The sequence below is a fragment of the Cervus canadensis genome, chromosome 4 (genome assembly GCF_019320065.1).
Source record: "Cervus canadensis isolate Bull #8, Minnesota chromosome 4, ASM1932006v1, whole genome shotgun sequence".
Classification (NCBI taxonomy): domain Eukaryota; kingdom Metazoa; phylum Chordata; class Mammalia; order Artiodactyla; family Cervidae; genus Cervus; species Cervus canadensis.
The window spans coordinates 9610754-9635740 of NC_057389.1; the positions used below are offsets into that span (position 1 = coordinate 9610754).

At 36.9% G+C, this 24987-nt stretch overlaps 1 protein-coding gene and 1 pseudogene across 1 annotated transcript in view; both read left to right on the forward strand.

Annotated features, from left to right (window-relative positions):
• Positions 1-11421, forward strand: part of SLCO6A1 (solute carrier organic anion transporter family member 6A1) — a 101513-nt gene extending 90092 nt beyond the window's left edge. Inside the window, exons 12-13 of the mRNA XM_043464467.1 lie at positions 8925-8989; positions 11276-11421. Coding sequence (XP_043320402.1) covers positions 8925-8989; positions 11276-11421 — 211 coding nt within the window. The remainder of the gene's footprint in view (positions 1-8924; positions 8990-11275) is intronic.
• Positions 11422-11578: 157 nt separating this feature from the next.
• On the forward strand, positions 11579-14537 carry LOC122439431 (annotated as a pseudogene).
• The last annotated feature ends 10450 nt before the right edge of the window (positions 14538-24987 follow it).

Here is a 24987-nt window from a genome sequence, read left to right on the forward strand (position 1 = left end):
TCTAAGGCCCACTTGACTTCACATTCCAGGATGTCTGGCCCTAGGTGAGTGATCACACCATCATGATTATCTGAAGATAATCTTCATGAAGATCTTTTTTGTACAGTTCTTCTGTGTATTCTTGCATGACTATGCAATTTTGTCAAATCTGTTTTCAGTTCTTTTATCTGTGTTTAAACTAGGTTGTCTATCTTTTTTATTGTTGACTTGAAGGAGCTTTTTATATATTCTTTATATACTCCAAATGTGGGAAGCCATTGGTCATGACAAGTATCTTCAACTCTATAACTTTCCTTTTGACTCTGATAATGGCATCCTTTGAGTGAAATAAATTTTTAATGTTCTTTTAAAGAAATCTTTGCCTAATCAAAGTCACGAGGGTACTTCTTGTGTTATTTTAATAAAAGATTATAAACTCAACAATTCAACTGGGAAGATACTTTTTGTATACAGTTGGGATCCAAGTTCATCTTTTTTTGTATGGATACTAATTGACTCAACAGCATTGATTTAAAAGCTGTCTTTTCCCCACAGCCACACACCAGCAGACTTTATATATGTGATCTATTTTTACACTGTGTTCTGTTCCATTGGTTTATTTGAGCATCCTTGTATCAACATTGCGCTGTCTTAATTCTTCTATATTTTTTTGTGAATATTTATATCAGTATTCATCATAAGCCCATCTGTGAGATTCAGTTCAGTTCAGTCATTTAGTCGTGTCCGACTCTTTGTGACCCCATGGACTGCAGCACGCCAGGCTTCCCTGTCCATCACCAACTCCGGGAGTCCACCCAAACTCATGTCCATTAAGTGGGTGATGCCATCCAACCATCTCATCCTCTGTCGTCCCCTTCTCCTCCTGCCCCCAATCCCTCCCAGCATCAGGGTCTTTTCCAATGAGTCAGTTCTTCTCATCAGGTGGCCAAAGTATTGGAGTTTCAACTTCAGCATCAGTCCTTCCAATGAACACCCAGGACTGCTCTCCTTCAGGATGGACTGGTTGGATCTCCTTGCAGTCCACGGGACTCTCAAGAGTCTTCTCCAACACCACAGTTCAAAAGCATCAATTCTTCGACACTCAACTTTCTTCACAGTTCAACTCTCACACCCATACATGACCACTGGAAAAACCACAGGCTTGACTAGACGGACCTTTGTTGGCAAAGTAATGTCTCTACTCTTTACTATGCTGTCTAGATTGGTCATAACTTTTCTTCCAAGGAACAGTCGTCTTTTATTTCACGACTGCAGTCACCATCTGCTGATTTTGGAGCCCCAAAAATAAAGTCTGTCACTGTTTCCACAGTTTCCCCATCTATTTACCATGAAGTGATGGGATTGGATGCTATGGATCTTAGTTTTCTGAATGTTGAGCTTTAAGCCAACTTTTTCTCTCTCCTCTTTCACGTTCATCAAGAGGCTCTTTAGTTCTTCTTCGCTTTCTGCCATAAGGGTGGTGTCATCTGCATATCTGAGGTTATTGATATTTCTCTCGGCAATCTTGATTCCAGCTTGTGCTTCCTCCAGCCCAGCGTTTCTCATGATGTACTCTGCATATAAGTTAAATAAGCAGGGTGACAATATACGGCCTTGACGTACTCCTTTCTCTATTTGGAACCAGGCTGTTGTTCCATGTCCAGTTCTAACTGTTGCTTCCTGACCTGCATACAGGTTTCTCAAGAGGCAGGTCAAGTGGTCTGGTGTTCCCATCTCTTTCAGAATTTTCAACAGTTTTTAATGATCCACACAGTCAAAAGCTTTGGCATAGTCAATAAAGCAGAAGTAGATATTTTTCTGTAATGCTTTGCTTTTTCTATGATCCAGCAAATGTTGACAATTTGATCTCTGGTTCCTCTGCCTTTTCCAGATTCAGCTTGAACATCTGGAAGTTCACAGTTCATGTACTGTTGAAGCCTGGCTTGGAGAATTTTGCACATTACTTTGTATTTCTAGGTGATTAAAATCACCTATTCAATGTCTAATAAAAAAAATGCTGAGATTTGGTTTGGAATGTCTTTGATTCAATTTGGGAGCATTGCTCTACTTACCACACTGAGTCGCTTGATAAATCAGTGAAGTATGATTCCTTCATTTGTTTAAATTTTCATGTATTTCTCCAATAATGCTTCATAATTTTCTTTTCCAAAGTGGAGGTCTTAAACCTCCTTCAATAGATTCATTCCGAGGTAACTGTTTTTCATATTTAGTATAGCATAGTATAGTGTAATATACTTGTTTATTACTGGTTTGAAGGAAAATGAATTTATTCTTGTGCTTTTATCTTGTATCCTGTGACTGCATTCATGTTAATTCTAATAGTTAGTTGGTAGATTACTTCAGATTTTGTATACAATGTAGAAGAAAATTCACCACAGTAGAACTGGGAAGAAATAAAGGCTTTATTTGGGGTCTGAGAATTCCAGTTCTGAAGACATTGCTTTGAGCAAGAGTTGAAATGTGTTCCAAGAAGGAGATAAAATGCAGGTGTTTGTAAAGGCAAAACCCACAAGGCTGCAAAGTTGCTTCAAAAGAATTATGCTCCCTGCTGGCAAGCTGAAGCTATTTTTATCTTTACATGATTGATTGCTAAAGGCTATCACTAGAGGGAGATAAAAGTTCATTACTGTGACAGGTTGCAGGTTTTTTTGTTGAGTCCTTAGAAAGTGAAAGTCGTTCAGTCCTGTCTGACTTTTTGTGACCCCATGAACTATACAGTCCATGGAATTCTCCAGACCAGAATACTGGAGTGGGTAGCCTTTCCCTTCTCTAGGGATCTTCCCAACCCAGGGATCAACCCAGATCTCCTGCATTGCAAGCGGATACTTTACCAGCTGAGCCACCAGGGAAGCCCCAAGAATACTGGAGTGGGTTGCCATTTCCTCCTCCAGGGGATTTTCCTGACCTAGGGATCGAACCCACGTCTTTTATGTCTCCTTCAGTCAGGTGGATTCTTTATCACTGCACCACCTGCGAAGCCCCATTTTCAAGAATAAGGTTGTCTTTTTTTTTTAATTTGTCTTAGAATTTTCCTTCTTATCAATGTGATTGTTAGGTTTGGGCATCATTATTAATCTGGTTTCATAAAATAATTTGAGAAGTATTTCCTCTAAATATCTGGACTATTTTTATGCATGTATGGTAAATATTATGTTTTAATCAAATCTTTGGAAGAAATTATTTGTGATGTACCTGGGCCTAGAATTTATTTGTGAGAATATCTTAAATTAAAATTTGAATGTGTGTGTATGTGGCTAATGAACCGTTCTTCTTTTATCTTTATAATTTCTATCATTTTGCTTCTGCTTATTCACCCTATGTCTTCTGTGTATTGGTATGTACGCCTTTTCTACCCAAGTATAAATTTAGATGCATCCCAGAAGTCTTGATATATGTATTTTTTCTCATACTTCCAAGTATGCCTTTCAATGCTGTCTTTCCCTGAGTCTTCATATTATCTTCACTCTGTGAATGTCTTTGTCCAGATTCTCTCTTCTTATAAGAATGCCAGTTCTATTGGATTAGGGCCTACCCAACTGACCTCATTTTAACTTAACTGTCTCTGTAAAACCCTGTCTCTAATTTGACTACATTCTAAAGTACTAGGGTAGAATTTCAGCATATAAATTTTGAAGGGAAGTCAGTCCAGAGCAGTAACAAACCATCCCAAATTTAATCACTTAACAACATTTTTTCCTCATGTTTCATGGTTCTGTGAGTTGACTGGTCTCAACAGAATGGTTCTTGCTTGAGGTTTCTCTTGAGTTTGGGGTCAGATGACACCTAACATTTGAGTTGTCTGATAGCATGACTGGGCTAGATTTCCCAGATGGCTTATAATTTAGGCTGAATTTTGCTAGGAGCATAGGTGGGGCTGTTGCCAAGTGGCTTTGCTCTGTAACTTAAATGTCTGCTAACAAAGTGCAAGCATTCCAAAAGGGAACATCCCAAGTTTTAGCGTTCTAAGAGACACAGGCATAAGCTACAAGCATAAACTGCAAGGCTTCATTTGATCCAGGTTGAAAGTCCAAGAATGCGCTCTTCTGCATTGTTTGTCCAAAAAGTCATGTTTCAAAAGGAGGGTGAATAGATTCCACTTCTTGAGGTCAGGAGCAACGTGCATGTCTTAGGGGGAAAATGAATCAATGATAGCCATCTCAAGTAATTATCTACCACAGCATCTTCCATTGGTTTTGGAAAATACCTAACTATTATCTCTTCACGTACTGCTTCTGCTCCATTTTCAGTCTGCTTACCTTTTGGATATCAGTTACACAAATTGTAAACCTTTTACCATATCCATGTATCTTCTCACTTTCACTTTCCGTTTCATTGGTTTTTATGTTCTGTGCTTCAGCCTAAGTTTTTTCACTGATCTCCAATGTATTAATCATATTTCCACCTGCTTTTTCAGTTACGTACCCTAGGTTACTAATTCTAGCTGTCTTTGTATCTAATTAGCTTTTAAATTCATGAGTTCATTATAATTAGTGTACTATTATGTTATAGAATTTTATTTCTTTTTAATAGACTAGTTCTCTGATAATATTCTCTACCTTGTCATCTGTTTCCTTGGACTTATTAGTCCCCTAAATTTAAAATATCTGTCAGATATCTAGTATCTGAATATTCTGTAGAATTATTAAATTTCAGTTTTTCTCTTGACTCTGTCTCTTAAAACTCCTGTACTTATTTTTAATCATATGTGAGATTTTGTGCACCAAAATTAATAGAGACTCTGAATGTTAATAACTCCAAAAATATTTTACAATAGCTTTTTAAAGAAAGGTTAGATAGGAACAGTTTCCTGTAAGCCAAGCAAAAACTTAGCTGAGCTGATGATAGGGTTAAGTTTTTTAAGTAGTAGTATCAGTTGCTCAGTCATGTCTGACTCTTTGTGACCCCATGGCCTGTAGCCCACCAGTCTCCTCTGTCCATGGGATTCTCCAGGCAAGAATGCTGGGGTGTGTTGCCATTTCCTTCTCCACATAAGTTTTTTAAAGACCTTATCAATTTTAAGACTGATACTAGGGTATAGTCTTTAAGGAGGATTTAATTGAAAGAAAAGTATGTTAAATATAGGATCCTTCACTTTTGGTGAGATTTGAACTCCAGTACTTATCTACCCAGCCACAATAGAACTTCTAAGAGCAATATTACCAGTTCTTTTTTACACTGTATTAGAAATAATAGCCATTACATTTAACTAAGTATTTAGTAAGGTAACAGAATAAAAAATAACAGATACATTGAGCTACACGCACACAAACACACACACACACACGAATTCAGTTAAAAAAGTTAACCTTTATTACCTGAAAAATGAAAATAAATTAAGGTCTATAGTCTGGTTAACAGCAATGAGTCAATGTCAGTTTCCTAGCTTTAATATTATAATTACAGTTATATAAGATTTCACCGTTCACTGATGCTAGGTGAGGGTACACAGGATGCTTTGTGCTATTAATATTTTTACAACCACCTGTGAGTTTCAAGTTATTCAAAGATAAATAATAATTTCAAAATAAAACAAAACACACTTGAGTGTCACAAAAACTGACCTGAACAATTTGGAAGGGTATATCTCCAATTATTGAGTAGGAAGACCTACCACCACCAATATATCAATTCTCTTTAAGTTAATGTGTAATTTTAGTGTGATACTGAAAATACCAATAGAATTATTAAAGTGTAAAGCCTGATTTTAAAGTTTTTTTGGAAAAATAATAAACAAGAGTGGTTTGGGAATCTGAAACAAAGAGGCACGAATAACAGGCTTATCCTCATAAGCTAAATGCAACATAAAGACTCAACACTGAAGCCGTGTAGTGTTGATTCATGACTAGAATGACATTAGGTTTAGAAATAGATCTCAACCCCTGTAGGAATTTAATACAACAAAAGTAAAATTCTAATTAAGTGCATCAAGGGAGTAGATGAGAGCAGGGGTATAAACAAGCATGTCTCTCCAGTATGTGCTCTTTTTATAGCTTTCCAAAGCATATAGTTATAATACAAATTCCACAAAATTTATTTTTTAAAATACAATAATAGAGTCAAATACCTAAATTGTGAAGTCATGATCAAGTAATAATTCATGTCATGGAAGTGATGTAGGATGAAATACTTTGCAGCAGGCCAGTGCTCTTTCAGAAGATCACTAGAAAAGCTGAATTAAATATATTAAGGGCATAAGGTGGCAGAGGACTAGAGGGATTAAAATTCCAGAGAGAGCAGGGCTTTTAGAGATGTAATAGGGATCTAGAACTGACCCTGATGTTCTTACCAGTTCTTGATGAGGGGTAGCATTTCTCTGGTGGCTCAGCGGTAAAGAATCTGCCTGCCAATGCAGGAGACGCAGGTTCGATCTCTAGGTCATGAAGATCCCTTGGAGAAGGAAATGGTAACCCACTCCAGTATTCTTGCCTGGAGAATCCTGTGGAAAGAGGAGCCTGGTGGGCTACAGCCCAAGGGGTTGCAAAAGGGTCGGACACAACTTGGTGACAGAACAGCAACAAAGAAGGACAACATTCCTTTTCCTCCGGACAAATTTGACCCGTCTGAAGCTGTGAGGCTTCAGTCTAAACAGAGAAGTATGATTTGTCAGTTCTCTCTCCATCAGGGTGCTCATGAAGAAAAGTTAGTTCATCATGTCTTTCCCTTCCATTCCTCATTATTTTAACATGTCTAGCTATTCTCCTTACCTGTGATAGGTACCATGGATTTAAGCTAGAAGGTGGATGAGCACTTTCAGGGAAAAAGGTGAACTGAAAGAGGAATAGAAGTGACCAGGTCCCTGCTTCTCTGATTGTAGAAGAATGCCAAGAGAAAATTACAGGACAATCTTAATTAGTCTGGGGATTCAGAGAGGGTATCCTTAAAGAAATCACATTTTAACTAAGTCCTACAAGGTGGGAGATGAGAATTTCCCACAGTGGGAACAGTATATGCAAAGACTCTGAGCTGAATGCAAGAAACAGCTTTATAAGAGTGTCGTGTGATAGAATGTTTAAAGAGGATGACAAAGGCAAAAGTTGTGAGGTGGTGTGCAATGAGACTGATGAGCCATTGAAGGATCCTAGTGGGGCAATTAAATAATCAAAATTTTACCTTAAAAAAATCACTGTGGCTCTATGTAGAGAGTGGGCTGAAGGGATTAAAAATCATTTGGAAAGATAAGTTAGGAAATTGTTTCATTTTCTTCAGGCAAAAAAAGTACATGCTTGGAATAGATGAGTGGAATTAGAGATTAAGAAAGTCAGATAAAGTTATCAAAAAAGTTATTTTTAAAAATCACAGTATTTTATTATTGATTTGATGAATGAGGGAAAGGATACTCTTTTAAGCATGCCTCATTCTAGATTTTGGGCTTGAAAGCTGCATGGATGATGATTCTACTTCTTGGGATAGGGGACACCAGGGGGGTGCAACTTTTGTGTAAGATAGGAACTGAAGTCTAGAACTTAAGAAAGATATGGGCTGAAAATATAAATTTAGAAGTCATCTGAGATATTGGAAACTGCCTGTTCCATTTTGGAAGATTAGTAATAAATGTTTTGTTTATTCCATGAAATTCTTAAACCATCTTATCACAGCCTTACACCTTAGACAAAATACCAAAAAAATTCACTTTACTTCCTTTATATGTCTTTAATGAATCTGCTCATAATAACAGTTGAATTATTTTTTATTTAAAAACATCATTATCCTTTAAGAATTGGTAAATTTGTTTTCATTTTCCTAGTAGTAAACATTTGAGAGAAGAGTATGTATTTTTACCAGGTTGATACAGGTGGAGTTATCCGACTTTTTACAAAAGAGTCATAAAATACTGTACAAATGCTGCATTTTAATACACTGAGTCATTTCTAGGTGACAATAGTGGTCATGTTTGTTTATTATTCAAGTTCCAGAACAAGGAAATAAAGGATAAGCATAGGATTTGTTACAAATATCCATTTAAATGTAGCTTTGATTTTTTTACTTTCGAAAATGTTCAGAGGTTAATTATTTTTATTTTATTTTAGTTTATTTTCCAAACTACTACTATATGACATTATGCATTACGATTTCTTTTTAAAACAAATACTTGGTTTGACCCAAACAAAGTACAGAGACCTTCATTCTTTATATATTTTTTAGAAAGTAATTTTTTCATTTATTTCAACTTTTGAATAGTGAGGGTAAAATTTAGATTTCCAACAGAAAAGAGATGGCACTCTCCAACTAGAACAAGTAAGGTTGAATAATGTGGCTATTTAAAATGTGGGCAGGGTATAAGGCATCCCACAGTATAGAGCTTCGGGTCTCTTACTGCCCCACACCCAAGGGGAACAAGGGTAGGAAGAGGAGAGACCTGTAGAGGGGACTGCTTTGCCGTGGGACCCAGTCAACGTGGGAAACTCTTCAGAGAGGAAACCTGGGTCTGAAGACCTTCACACCCCTTTCCTTTCTCACTCTGGAGCACGGCATTGGCAGAACCCAATCGGTAGCCAGGGGCAAGAGAACCTCCTGATGTAGTCCATTCGAGTCAGCTTCCCAAGGCAGAGAGCAAGGGAGAGGAAGGTAGAGAACGAATCTCATGGGGACAAAACGAAGACATCTGAGACAACTGCCCCACAGAGTGAAAAATGAGAAGGTAGGAAAGGCAGTGCTACATTTTTTTCCAGCAAAGACTGGAGCAGAGAGTTTGGGCCATAAATGCTTCCTCCTTGAGAAGTGCAGGAAGTTTTAAAGTTGGTTGGCAAAGGGCAGAATATGGGGAAATGGTAATTAATTCAACCAGATTGAAATCTGTCAACTGGCTAAAGATTCTTGGTCTAATGGATGCACAGGGGGGAAAAAAATTAGCCCTGAACCTAGCAAGCATTCTCTACAGCTAATAATGATGCTGTTTTGATGATGTCATTGCTATCTGCTTACAGGATTATGTCTGACAAACAGCGTCATCTGGCCATGGGTATGACCTTTGTGATTTTGAGAATATGTGGTATGGATTTTTGGCAATCTATTATTGAATTGAATTGAATTGTTTCTCTTTTGATTTATACGTGCCAACATGTATATGTAGAATTTCAAACAAATAATAATGATAACAGTGATAAACTGACACAAAACAAGTGAATAGGGGAGATGCTTTACAGAATTTAGGAGACAGTATAAAAAGATAATACTTAACGTAAATCCATCTTGTCATATAAAATGTGTGTTAATTTTTTACTCAACTAGAAGAAAATCTTTTTGATCAGAAATATGTTTTTCAAGCTTATGCAAATGGTTTGGTAAGCTGAAACAAAGCACATATAAGCACAGAAACTATATTCTACATTCTTGGGTGTTTGAGAAGTCATTAACCTAGATTAGTGCTTTAGATTTTTTTCATTACCTAAGATACTGTATCTGATGTTTTAAAAGATTTACATACAAAGAACAAATTGATTTTTCTGATGGTGATGCACTCTGTACTTCAGGCTTTCTTAAAGTGCAAAAACTAACTCTCAAGTCCACATTAAGACTATATTAGGAGCTCTGATTCAAGAAGTTGACTTAAAATATTGATGGGGTAAGGAAACATGATTAGACTGGGTTTAGGACAGAGACAATAGTAATTAGAATCAAGAATGTAGAAAAATTTAAGTGTGGCTCTAATGGGGAATCAGAGAAATTCTTAGATCAGTATTCAGGGTTCAAAATAGCTATTTTAATTGAGAAAAATCCAGTGGATAAAGATAGATTCTGAATTGTAGATGAAGCATAAGGAAGAGCAAGTGCATAGTTTTCTACCTCAGAAACGAAGCCAGTGAGCCTGGTGCATTTTTGAATGAGAGAGGGTGGAACAAGGTGATGATCTTTTAGATATGACTGTCTCTAGCTATCAGAAAATTTAAGCAGATGGTAGATGTTACCTGATTTACATTGAAAAGATAACTTTGCTGCTGGAGAGAAGTATTTATAAAAGATAAATGTGTTTGCTGAAGTCTTAGTCTGAGTTATATTAAATTGGATTCTGGGGGCTGTAATGAAAAAGAGAAATCAACTTATCCAAGATATACTTGGAGTTAGTGTCATAAAGATTTATCATGGATTGGAAAAAACATGGTGGGAAATTAAAAAAAAAAGGGGGGTTAATAGGCCTCATTTCACTTTGAGCAATTGTAGACAGAGTGCCAGCACTCCCTGGGATTGGGAAATCTGGTGATGGGTAGCTTTCTTTGACAGGCATCAAAACAGTCACGATGCATGAGAACTCACAGTTTCTTAAGCAAGAAGGTCAGTCATTAGATACATTAGTTCTGAGAACCTAGATATGTTAGTTCTGAGAACCTAGCTCTAATGTCTTTGGAGTGGTATTTATTTACTTACTTATTCATTTTTTAAAAGACTTCATTCACTTTTATCTGAAAGTGATACTGTTGCTGGGAAGATGTTTTCTCTGTGGGTATACAGAGATTTCTCTCAGGCAGCACACAAGTATGCCTCTAGATTTGGGGTCTTCTGAAGCTAGGGCTGCTACAAACATACCTAAGCATTTACTTTTGCAGTTATTTCTCTCACTATCTTGATACATAACAGATAACATGTTGCATTTCAAAACTAATTTTTCAGTCATTGAAAGTTTCAGAATTTTAAATCTTTGGGAGATATATTGGATTCACAAAATCAGTATTTAGAATCTCTGTTTTAAATACTTTCTCCTTAACTTTTAATTCAGAAATTAACAAAAATGTTGAGATGTCAACTAGATCAGGGGTCCTCAACTCTTAGGTCACGGACCAGTACTGTTTGGTGGCCTGTTAGGAACTGGGCCGAGCAAGCGAAGTTTCTTTTGTATTTGCAGTCATACCCCACTGCTCGCATGACCACCTGACCTCTGCCTCCTGTGAGATCAGTGGTGGCATAATAAATGTAATGTGCTTGAGTCATACCCCCATCCCCTGCCGCCATCTGTGGGAGGACTGTCTTCCAGGAAACTGGTCCCTGATGACAAAAAGGTTGAGGACCACTGAACTCAATAAGAGCATGCATACCATTCTAAGAAGAAGAAAATCTGCTAGTTTTTTTTTTAATATCTATAAGAATAAGGATTTTCAAAAACACACAACTGTGTTTCCAGTTTTTAACAATCCTATTAAAAAATAAATTCTTAGATAACTTAAAATGGTATGTTTAGAGTGATGATGACTAAGTATGTAAGTTTAAGTTTGGGATAAAAATCATTCTGATTCCAGCCTACAGTGTTTTCATGGAGAATTTATCATCATTGCATTTTTGATAGGGACTATACCTGGACCAATAATTTTTAAAATAATAAGAGAAACTTCTTGCATCTTTCGGGATACTGAGCGCTGTGGAAGCACTGGAAATTGTTGGATCTATTACAAGACAAAAATGGCCTACCTATTGGTAGGAGTATGTAAGTGATATCTATTGAAGAATGTCAAGAAGTTAAATTGTTTTTTAAAACTTATGGCTGTTTGGAGTAAGGTGTAGTCATAATAAACTAAGACCAAGTGGATACTTTAATTATTAAAGAAACCTTATGTTATTATATACAAAATATTTTAGACACTAAATTACTATGAAATTTATGTAAGTATTTGAAAGGCTGCATCACATTTAAAGTTGTTTTCTGTTAATCTAATGCAATTAAACATCCAGTCCCTCTGTAGGACAGTGCAGATGTAGAACACTGCCACTGTTAACAGAAAGTTCTATGCACACCACTATTGAGGGCAAAACTTATTCAAAAGGAATCCAGGAACCCTGGGAGCCCACATTAAACTTTGTGTATTTTTGAAATCCTAAAATTCTGTTTGTACAGTGGGAAATCTGCTATAGAGGAAGACTGTGGCATTCATCAGATCCTCAAAAGTTTTGTCACTCAAAAAAGTTAGGAAAAATGTATTTTATCAGTCTGTTGATTCTCTTTGGTAGCAAGGAAATTCATCAAGCAACTTCATCAAGTTTGAGTTTTTTGGTAAATTTTTTATAGAAAATATAAAGAAAGAGCACATATTATAAATGTATAGCTGAACACGTATTTATAAAGTGAGCATATGTATTATTAGCGCTCAAATTAAGAAACACAGTGTATTAGAATTAATACATGAATTTAGTAAAGTTGCTTAATATACAATCAATACACAGAAATCATGTGCACAACCAAATACAGAAATAAGCTGATAAATACAGTAATATTAAAGAATCAAGTACCCAGAAAAAATTTGTTGAAAGTTGTATAAAGCCTCTACATGGACAAATATAAAATTTATTTGTGGGAAATCAAAACCTAAATAAATGAAAAAAAATGCATCACAATTACAGATAGGAAGATTTAAAAATGCCACCTCTCCTAAATTAATTTATAGCCTTGGTGTGGTCACAGAATCCCAGAAGGAATTTTTTTAATTGACAGGGAATTGAAATTCATATGGAAAGCCAAAGTGCTAAGATTTATCCAAAGAATCTTAAAGAAGAAATAAAATTGACAGGTATATGCCACCAGATATCAAAACCTACTATCAACTTGTAATAATCAATACAAAAGGGTATTAGTGTGAGTGTCAGCCCATTAACCAATAGAACAGAGTAGAGAATCCAGAAACAAACCCATACTTGCACACTCATCTGATAACGACAAAGGAGACACTATGGGGGGAGGTGGGGAGGTGGTCTTTTAAATAAAGGGTAATAGATTATATCTCCATATCTGAAAAAATGTATCTTGATCCCTACCTTACGTTATACACAAAAATCATTTCTAGATGCACTGAAGATCTAAGTGTGAGGGATTAACAGTAGAATATATTCACAACCTTGAAGTAGGAAAAGACTGCATAAAGGAGGATACAAAAGCTCTAAAATTAATTAAAATTAATAAAATTTGATCACCCAAAGACACAACTGAGAGACAGAAGAGACAACCCCAATGTTAGAAGACAGTGGAAAAAGTAAAAAGGTGGAAAAGAACTAATAACTAAGATATATTTTAAAAAAACTCCCACAGAACAACAATAAATAAAGGATATATAACTTAATAGAAAAGTGAACAAAACACTGGAAAGAACTCTTCAGAAAAGTGAATAACCAAAGAGTCATAAAACACTTTTTTGCCACGGGTCTGCTGCCGGGACACAGGTGTCTTGAAAACCACCGCTAAACCTAAGCAAAAACGGGAAAGGAAAAGACCGCGTCAGCATTGTCGTCATCAGGCACATAGGTTCAGGGAGGCCTACCACGACTGGCCATCTGGTCTACATGTGCGGCGGACCGACAAGAGAACAACGGCAAAGTTGGAGAAGGAGGCTGCCGAGAGGGAAGGGCTCCCAGGTATGCCTGGGTCTTGCACAAACTGAAAGCTGCTCGTGAGCGTGGTATCACCCTCGCTATCTCCCTGCGGAAATCTGAGGCCAGCAAGCGCTGTGTTAGCATCATTGATGCCCCGGGACAGAGACTTCATCAAACACGTGATTCCAGGCGCCTCCCAGGCTGACTGTGCTGTCCTGACGGTCGCTGCTGGTGCCGGGGAATTTGAAGCCGGCATCTCCGAGAGCGGGCAGACCCGTGAGCGTGTCCTTCTGGCTTGCACTCTGGGTGTGAAACACTCATTGCTGGAGTTAAAGTGGATTCCACACAGCCACCCTACAGCCAGAAGAGATACAAGGAAACTGTTAAGGAAGTCAGTGCCTACATTGAGGAAATTGGCTACAACCCCGACACGGTAGCATTTGCACCAATTTCTGGCTGGAACGGTGACAACATCCTGGAGCCAAGTGCTAACAGGCCATCGTGGTTCAAGGGGCGGAAAGTCCCCCGTAAGGATGGCAGTACCCATGGGGACCACCAGCCTGAAGCTCTGGATTACATTCTGCCACCAACTCGCCCAACAGACAGACACTTGGTTTGCCCCTGCAGGGTGTCTATAAAGTTGGTGGTACGGTACTGTCCCTGGGGGTCGCGTGGAGACTGGTGCTCTCAAACCTGGCGTGGTGGTCGCCTTCGCTCCAGTCAATGTAACAGCTGGAGTGAAGTCTGCAGAAATGCACCGTGAAGCCCTGAATGAAGCCCTTCCCGGGGACAACGCGGGCTTCCATGGCAAGAACGTCTGTCAAAGGTGTTTGTCATGGCAACGTGGCGGGTGACAGCAAAAACGACCCACCAATGGAAGGCGCTGGCTTCATGGCTCAGCGGATTGTTTTGAACCATCCAGGCCAGATCAGCGCCGGATATGCACCTGTGCTGGATTGTCACACAGCTCACACTGCTTGCAAGTTTGCTGAGCTGAAGGAGAAGATTGATCGTCATTCTGGGGAAAAGCTGGAAGATGGCCCTACATCCTTGAAATCTGGCGATGCTGCCATTGTTGACATGGCTCCTGGTGAGCCCACGTGTGTCGAGAGCGTCTCTGACTGTCCTCTCTTGGGCCGTTTTGCTGTGCGTGACATGAGACGGACGGTCGCCGTGGGTGTCATCAAAACTGTGGGCAAGAAGGCAGCTGGGTCACCAAGTCTGCCCAGAAAGCTCAGAAGGAAGGCTGAATGAATATTATCCCCAATACCTGCCACCCCAAGCCTTAATCAGTGGTGGAAGAACGGCCTCAGAACTGTTTGTCTCAATGGGCCATTTAAGTTTAATAGCGAAAGACTGGTTAATGATAATAGTGCATCGTAAAACCTTCAGAAGGAAAGGAGAATGTTTTGTGGACCATATGTTTTGTGTGTGACAGTTTAAGTTATGAGTTCTTAAAATCAGTACTTTTTAATGAAAACAACTTGACCAAAAATCTGTCACAGAATTTGAGACCCAATTAAAAAAAGCTTAGTGAGAAACCTGTGTCTTCTTTGGGTCAGTCAACACCGTGACTCCCTGTAGTACTCTACTTTGGTAACAGTTGTTCATAACCTGTTTCTGGTGAAACAGTTTTTCTATTCATGGGTTTGTATTTCTAGGGTGGTGCTTCAGGTTTGTTAAGCTTGTCTTGAGAACTCATCTGTTTTAAGAATATCTTAAAAAGCATTGGTGCAACACTTTCTAGGTTAGGACAGATGAGTAAAGAGTAACTTTTATATGTAAGCTAGTTTGTAAGGTCAGATTCTGTAGTATAAAAGCTCCTGTTGCATATAAAATTTTGTATGGTTACATAAATAATGAGTAAATCTATGTCATTTAGTTTCCCAGTTATCAGGCTGTGCATTCACATTTATAATATTATTAAGTAGTTAATCTAAAATGTGAGGCTTAAACAGATGCTGGAAGCTAAAAAATATATATATAGTCATAAAACAATGGAATGGATAAATTGTGATAACATCAACAATGGAATATTATGAAACAGTGAAATTTAAAAGCACACAACTTCATAAAACATGAATCACATAAACATAATGTTGCAAGAAAGAAACTGGACACAAATGAATATGCATTGTATGACTCCACTTACAGAATTTTAAACTGCTATAAATATTCTTCAAAAGCAAATAAAATTAAACTTTTGTCATCAGTGACTTTAAGGAAATATGAGAAAGTTTTCTGGTGTGTTGGCAGTGCTTAATTTTCTTCATCCAGATGCTGGTCACACTATTTAGTTTGTGAAAAATGTATCAAGTGGTATTCTTTTTTAAAAAATAAGATGCAGTTAGCCTACAATTAACATAGGTGTTCCTATGGTAATGTCTTGGGTGTTCCATGTGATGGCTTTTGATAATTGGGTGCACCTGTGCAAGCTGCCTCCAAAACAAACTATGGAAATTTATACTATGCCCTTTTCTAGTCCATTTTCCTTCTGCACAGATAAACCCTTTTCATATTTCTATTACAATATGTCAGTTTAGCCTGTTCTAGAAATTATGCAAATAGAATAGAATATATGCTGGAGGCGGGGCAGATTTCACCTGTCTTGCTTAATTTTACACTTTTGGGAGATTCATCCATGTTACTCTATGCAGTAGTTTGTGCTTTTTAAAAATTTCTGAATACCATTTCATTTTTTAATATGCTATAGTTTATTCATGCTCTTATTAATGGATATTTGGGCTGTTTGCCATGTTCGGCTGTTATAAATAAATGTTTGAAATGTGTCATTACAAATGATACAGACTCATTAATGTTTCCTATTTTATCTTTGAAACCATTATAATTGATATCATTGCTGTAAAATATTTTTTACTTTAACAGGATTATTTGCATCCAAATTTCAAGTACTTTTATATAATGCCTGTAATTTTCTGAAACTTGAAAAATGAAAAGGAATTTAAAAACTTAAACATAGTCAATTAGTTTTTCTAAAATGTTTCTGTTGGTATTTAGAAAATTATATATATTTCAAAAAGAGTAAAGCTGCTTGAAGTGACTTTAAAAGGTTCCAGTTTCCACTGATAATTAGTTTTGAAAGTAGTTTTGAAAGTAGAAATGTATTTTTATGTTTTAGAGTTAATACATGCTGTGAAATAGTAATACGCTTTGCATTTTTCTTGGGCTATAAATTTAAGAAATCTAAAAGGTTTTGCAAACATTAAAAAAAAATTTTTCCTTTAAGTAACTTGATAGAAGTTTATGACATTACTTACATTCTACAATTGGAAAATTGGTAACTTTAGAGATGAAATATGTTCACCTTTTCTTTGGTAAATATTTTTCTTTCCATAAACATTTTGCTCTAAATAAATTGATGCATCTGATGACTGTGTTTTTTTTTTTTCAAATTCAGGTTTTACTTGCAAACTAGCTACTATTTTCTTCAATGCTATTGTATTGGGCCTATATAAAAATCTACCACAGGAAAACAGTGATGTCTTGCCTACAGTTGTGAAGAGTCTAAGGGTTAAAAAAAATGAAAGAACAGAATCAACATTATGTAAGAATTACATATTTGTCAATCTATCAATGGGATATTATTGGATATTAATAAAATTTAAAATAATTTAATATAACTACATGTTTAATAAGTTCATGTGATCTTATAAGCTTTATTATTTTGAGTATAAACTAATAATAGAGTCTGTGTTTTGCACTTTTAAAAGATACCACACATATTTAATACTTTCAATAGAAAGGTCATACTTTGAAAGAAAAAGATGAAGTGGAAGTAGAAAATACACATAAGTTAATTGTGACTGCAGTGATGTCTTCTGTATTCATTATTGGTCTTTGGTTATGTAGGATTGGGCTTCCCTGGTGGCTCAAATGGTAAGGATTCTGCCTGCAATGAGGGAGTTGTTCCATCTCTAAGTCATGTCTGACTCTTTGTGACCCCGTGGGCTGCAGCACACCAGGCCTCCCTGTCCATCGCCAACTCCCAGAGCTTACTCAAACTCATGTCCATTGAGTCAGTGATGCCATCCAACCATCTCATCCTCTGTCATCCCCTTCTCCTCCTGCCCTCCATCTTTCCCAGAAATGAGACCCCAGTTCAATCCCTGGGTTGGGAACATCCCCTTGAGAAGGAAATGGCAACCCCCTCCAGTAATCTTGCCTAGAGAATTCAATGGACAGAGGAGCCTGGAGAGCTACACTCCACGGGGTCACAAAGAGTCAGACACGACTGAGCAACTAACACTTTCACTTTTTTATGTAGAGTTATTTAGGTTTCATGTAGTTTATTCTTGCTACTTTTCATTTGGGCTGTGCATATTTATAAATAATTTTCAAAATAAGACTAGATGTGCCAATCCAGTTCATATAATAAACATTTACATGAAAGTCATATTTGCTCTCCAAAAGGAGACATTTCAAACTATTTAAAAATTAGCATTTTCCCTTTATTTGGTAATGGAAAGATTTTCTCAGAAAATTTATCCAAACAGTCAATTGGCCAGTTTGCAATAAATATTTTCATGCTTCTTTAGTATTAGTAGACATGAAATTCAATATGATCATATACTTCTCTGTTTTATTTAATATATTGACTTGAATTTTATTGGTAAAGACTACTGATACTTCAGTTGATATCCATTTTTGTGTTTTTATATTTAATTTTATGATTAATCATAATCATTTCACTTAAAGAAATGTTCAAATTTGAATGTAGAAAACATGCCAACAATTTGTGGAGTTTTTCTTAAATGTGTTTCAATAGGAAAATGTTGATATAATTATTTCATACATGATTTAATACCTATCCAAATTATATAGCAATTTTCCAACTATTAAAAAATAAAACTGTTATGAAACAAAAACTTCTCTACAATGTTTCTTTTGTTCTCTTGAGAGAATGAACAACTGACAAAATTTCTCCTTTGTTATTCATATTAGTCAGTGACCCTGTGTGTAAGGGCAGACATGGGCCTATTCGTGGTCTTGGCTGGCAGAAGGAAATGTGAAGCAGGGAGTGTTCATATCTTACTATACGTTTTTCTGCCTAGCTTTAACATGCATTTATGAAAATCTATAAACTTGCCTTTATGTGAAACTTGACTGTTCTCTGTTTGATCCAGCAGGATGGAGGAAGAGCTGAGGATCAGAATGTGAAAACAGGAGTTTTTTCCTTTAAAGACTCTCCAAGATCTGTTGCTGAGCTACATTCAGAAAAGGAAAATCACACGTGATGTTTGCAAAACTTGTAGAAGCATAATCTGTGGTGATCTGTATTTTCATAATAAAGTGCATTCTTATAAAGCGTTTCTCTTATGTTTTTAATGTATGTAGGATTTTAAACACAGTATAGGTTTTCCTAGAATTACAGGTTAATAATTATAGGGCATTTATATTATTTCTTAATATTCTATTGTCTAAAAATATTATTTGAAAATTCAAGCAATGAGGAAATAAGATAAAACAATAATATTCTGATCCATTTTGAAGGAACTTGTAGTATGTTTCTGTGTTTATGTGTAAATATCTACATATGTATTTTTTGCGTAAGTGTAGTAAAAGTATAGTAAAGATTATAACAATTTAGAGAGTAGTGTTAAGACTTCAATTTGCGTATAATTTTCTGACCAATAGAGCATGTGTTTCTATGCTGCAAACTAGTTCACAGAGGATTGATAGAGAAAATATAACCCAAAAGTCACTGGTTAACACCAGTTTAGCAGCTTTTGAAACAATCAGTGGAAGCTTCTCAACGTTAATGAGAAAACCTTAGTCTTAAAAAAAAAAGGCCAGCTAAAAATCCTATTGAAATACCTTTCTTTGTAAGCAGTTTTGAGTATTTTAATGCTATCAAGGATCAATACACTTTCTAGAGTGTTAATGTATCCAGTGAAGTTGCGACTGCAGATGAAGAAGCTGCAATGATATTTTTAAATATCAGATTTTAAATTTAAATTTTTGATGAAACTGTTTTCTATTGACAATTGGTGCCCTCAAGGAACTATTTCTCAAAGGAGGGAGGTGAGCCCTAGCCTTAAAACTTAAAGAATTGATTGACTGTGATGCTGGGTGAAAATGCTAGAGAGATTTAGCTAAGCTAAAATTCATTAAGATTGTGATTATTTTTGTTAGGACTGTGCTTACAAAGTTGCATAGGTTTTTGAATGGTTCACCTCTACATCATATTCTCCATCAGCCTAATTATTTGCTTGATTTTGCCTGAAGGGACGTTTTTAAGCAAAGCCTACTTAATATTGGGCTTCTCTAGTGACTCAGTGGTAAAGGAGCCGCCTGCCAATACAGGAGATGCAAGAGACAAGGGTTCTATCCCTGCAGAGGGAATGGCAACCCACTCCAGTATCTGTGCCTGGGAAATCTCATGGACAGAGGAGCCTGGCAGGCTACAGTCCATGGGATCAAAAGAGTTAGACACAACTTAGTAACTAAGTAAGAATACCCATTATTAGAGCAGAAGTGCTTATGTTTTAGAATAGATAAGAGTTTATCTGTGCTCTTGAAGTTGCATTTTCACCAAAGTCTTCATACCTATGACTATCCTGCCTCTTCATTCTTTTTCTTCTCTGGATTCTTATGTACACTAGATTGATGCTTTATTGATTTAACATAGCATTTAACCTTACATATACAGTCTATAAAAGTATCAAGTTTTGATTTATTAATAGAACATTTTCCTTTTAAGCACTATGAGTTTACTCCCCTTTTCCCCCCAGCTTTAAGATATAATTGACACACAGTACTTTATAAGGTTGGGCTCCAGGTGGCGCTGTGGTAAAGAAATTGCCTGCCAGCGCGGGAAACACAAGAGATGGCCTGCAGTAGGAAATGGCAACCCACTCCAGTCTTCCTGCCTGGAAAATTCCATGACCAGAGGAGCCTGGCAGGCAATAGTCCAGAGGGTCACAATGAGTCAGACACAACCGGGCGCGACACACGCTGTGTAAGGTTAAGGTGTGCAGCGTAATGCCTTGAGTTACACATATGGGATCGTGATTACCACTTACCGCGGTAAGTTTACCGCAGTAACATTCGTCATCTAATGTAGATTAGAAAGAGGAAGGAAGGAAGGAAGAAAAACAAAGAGCCAATGTTTTGTCCTCACGACGAGAACTCTTAGGATCTTCAACTTAACTCTCAGTGATACAGTGTTAACTATGGTCATCATGTGGTGTGCGTTCCCAGTACTTCTATATCTTAAAGACTGGAGGTTTGTGTATTTGACCATCTTAATGGCCCCTGATCAAATCAGATCCTTTTCCTGTGAGCTTGGATTTTGTTTGGTTTGTTTCAAATCCCATATAAGTGATAACATGAAATAGTTGTCTTTCTCTTTGTGACTTATTTCACTAAGTATAATATTCTGTAGGTCTATTCATGTTTTTGCAAATGACAGGATTCTTTTTTAGGTCTGAGTGATCCCTCATGGTATATATGTATATGCATATTCTTTATCCATTTATCTGTTGATACAAACCTAGTTTGCTTCCATACCTTTAAAAAAATAGTATAGTTATTTTATTTTTTGTTTATTATGGCATTCTGGATCTTGTCCCCTGGACAGGGATTGAGTCTGGGCCCCCTTCACTGGAAGCTCAGAGTCTTAACCCTGGACCACCAGGGAAGCCCCTGCTTCCATATCTTGGCTGTTGTAAATAGTACTGCTATGAACACTGGGTGAAGGTATCTTTTTGAATTAGTGGTTACCCCCCCCCCCCCACCTTGGATATATATCAAGAAGTAGAGTTATTGAATTATATGGTAGTTCTATTTTTAGTTTTTTCTGAGAAACCAACGTACTCTTTTCCCAGGGTCTGCTCCCATTTGCATTCTAACAGTGTATTAGAGTTCCCTTGTTATATACAGTGGGAATATACATTTTATGGTATATATGTTTATCCACACCCAACATTTGTTATTTGTAGACTTTTTGATGATAGCCATTCTGACACATGCAAGGTGATATCTCACTGTGGTTTTGATTTACATTTCTCTGGTGATTAGTGATACTGAGCATCTTTTCTGTGTTTTTTGGCCATCCGTATGTCTTCTGGGGAAAAGATGCATATTCAGGTCTTCTGCCCATTTTTTAACTGGGTTTTTTGGGTTTTTTTTGGTATTGAGTTGTATGAAATGATTATACATTTTGGATATCAACCCCTTATTGGCCATATCATTTAGAAGTGTTTATCTCACTTGGTAGGTTGTCAATGGTTGTCTTTGCTGTGAAAAACCTTTCATATTTAATTAGGTTGGAATAGCTTATTTTTGCTTCTGTTTCTTTGGCCTCAGGAGACAGACTCAAAAGAATACTGCTATGATATATGTCAAAGAGTGTTCTGCATGTTTTCTTCTAGGAGTCTTTTTTGGTTCTCAGGCTTACCTTTAGGTCTTTAACTCCTTTGAATTTACTTTTGTATATGGTGTGGGAAAATGTTCTAATATCATTGTTTTATGTGTTGATGGCAAGTTTTCCCAGCACCATTTACGATGAGACTGTCTTTTATGCATTGTATGTGACATGCCTCCTTTGTCACAGACTTAGCTGTGAGTGTTTGGGTTTCTTTCTGGGCTCCGTATTCTGCTCCACTGTACTTTCTGCCTGCTTCGTGTCAGTCCCCTGCGCTTGTGATTACTGTATCTTTGTGGTAGAGCCTGAAGTCAGGGAACATGATACCTCCAGCTTTGCTTTTTTTTTTTTTCAAGATTATTTTGGCTATTCTGGATCATTTTGTGGTTCCTGTATAAATTTTAGGGTTGTGTTTTCTAGTTCTGTGGAAAATATGATGGGTATTCTGATAGTGATTGCATTAAATTTATAGATTGCTTTAGGTAGTATGGGCATCTTCACTATATTAAATCTCCTTAAAGGGAACCCTCTTGCACTGTTGGTGGGAATGTACACTGATACAACTACTATAGAACTACCATATGACCCAGGAATCCCACTATGGGCCATATACCCCGAGAAAACCATAATTGAAAATTGAGTCATTTTGTATGCATCAGAATTAAAAACTTAAAAAACATAACAAGATCTCTTATTAAGGATTTGGCCAAATAGACTTCCTCTGGTGGAAGGGTAAAACTGTAGAAGCATTGTGAACAGTTATCTGCTTTATGTTCTAACTTGAAAGTGTGTACCATGTAACCCAAAAATTCCATTCCTAAGAGTATAAATCTTAAAAAACCCTTATATATGTTCAGAAAGAGACATGCTAAGAAATGTTCATAGAAGTAATGGTTTGTATTAGGAAATAAGGGAACAATAAAAATTGTAATCAGTAAGATAACATAAATGCATTGTGTGATAATTTTATAACGGAAACCAATTGCTATCAAACAGTGAAACTGAGGTGTAGCTGTCAAAATGAATGTCTTAAAAATAAAATTGTGAACAAAAATGGAAAATTTCAAGTTATGTATATAAATGGGTATAACATACAATATTTTATTATTTATGTTTGTATATGGATCACAACAAACTGAAAAATTCTTAGAGATGGGAATACCAGGCCACCTTACCTGTCTCCTGAGAATACTGTATGCAGGACAAAGTGCAACAGTTAGAACTGTACATGGAACAACAGACTGGTTCAAAATTAAGAAAGGGGTATGTCAAGGCTGTATAGTCACCCTGCTTATTTAACTTATATGCAGAGTACATCATGAGAAATGCTGGGCTGGAGGAAGCACAAGCTGGAATCAAGATTTCCAGGAGAAATACAAATAACCTCAGATATGCAGATGATACCACCTAATGGCAGAAAGCAAAGAAGAACTAAAGAGCCTCTTGATGAAAGTGAAAGAGGAGAGTGAAAAACCTGGCTTAAAACTCAACATTCAGAAAACTAAGATCATGGCATCCAGTCCCATCACTTCATGGCAAATAGATGGGGAAACAGTGGAAACAGTGACAGATTTTATTTTCTTGGGCTCCAAAATCACTGTGGACGGTGACTGTGGTCATGAAATGAAGAGAAACTTGCTCCTTGGCAGAAAAACTAGGACAAACCTAGACAGCGTATTAGAAAGCAGAGATACCACTTTGCCGACAAAGGTCCGTATGGTCAAAGCTATGGTTTTTCCAGTAGTCATGTAGGGATGTGAGAGTTGGCCCATAAAGAAGGCTGAGTGCCAAAGAATTGATGCTTTTGAACTGTTTTGAACTCTTTTCTTGAGAGTCCTTTCGGCTGCAAGGAGATCCAATCAGTCCATGCTAAAGGAGATCAGTCCTGAATAGTCATTGAAAGGACTGATGCTGTAGCTGAAACGCCAATACTTTGGCCACCTTATGTGAGAAGCCAAATTCATTGGAAAAGACCCTGAAAGGATTGAAGAAAGGAGGAGAAAGATTGAAGGCAGGAGGAGAAGGGGGTGGCAGAGGATGAGATGGTTGGATGACATCACCAGCTCAATGGACATGAGTTTGAGCAAACTCTGGGAGATAGACAGGGAAGCCTGGCTGGCATGCTGCAGTCCTTGGGGTTGCAGAGTCGGACACGACTGAGCGACTGAAGTGAACTGAACTGATTAAATATGGTACATTTTGGATTATAAAATGCATAATGGTCAGGAGTAGCATGTGAAGAATCAGAAAATTATTAGTATAAGGAAGATAGCAACTCCTTCGTACATATGGATGACAACAAGCTAAAGCCTTTTCAATGCATCTCAGGAGCAGCCTGGTATTTCTAAAAGAGTGCAGTGTTTCAGGACTTCTCACTCATTTATTTTATTCAATATTTTGATTATTTTCTCTGTGACAGATAAGTATTTTTCTGCTGTTTTTGTTGAACTTTGCTCTCTTTTGGTAAACACCAGTACTGGCATTTCTGAGTACAAACCTTTGCCCCTTTCTCTTGGAACCACTCTTCCACTAACCCCTAATAGAAACTTCCAAGCTTCATCTTATATGGACTCTCATGTAAGCTTTTTACTTTTCAATTTTTTTCCCCCAAACACATAAGCAATTTGTCGTTTCACCTGTGCTATTTGAATTTACTTACACTGCCTTACTTGTCTGTCTGTTCTAGCCCCTGCCTCCCAGTGGTGTTCAGTCTGCTAAGGTCTGGGGTCGGTAACCTCGCTCTGCCAAGTTCTAGAGGGTAAAAGTTTTGGGTTTCCTTACAATACATAAGCAAATGAGCATGGCTATGTTCTAATAAAACTTTATGGACACTGAAATTTGAATTTCACATACTTTTCATGTGCCACAAAATCTGCTTCTTCTGATTTCATTTAAGCCATTAAAAAATATGAAAACCACTCTTAGGCTGTGCAACAACCAACAGGTAACAGGAGGTCCACAGTTACTTACTCTCAAGCAGTTGCACTAATTTATATTCCCACCACAGACAGTGCACAAGGGCTTCCTTTTCTTCACATCCTCATGAGCACATGCTGTCTCTTGTCTTTTTGATAATAACTACTCTGACAGGTGTGAGGTCTGTTGTTGTTTTGATTTACATTTCCCTGATAATTAGTGACCTTTTGATGTAACTGTTGGCCATTTAAATACCTTCTTGGAAAAATGTCTATTTATTAATGTCTTGCCATTTTTCATTGGATTGTTCAAATTTTTTTGGCCTTTGAGTTGTATATGTTCCTTATATATTTTGCATATTAACATCTTAACAGATGTCAGATTTGCACACATTTTCT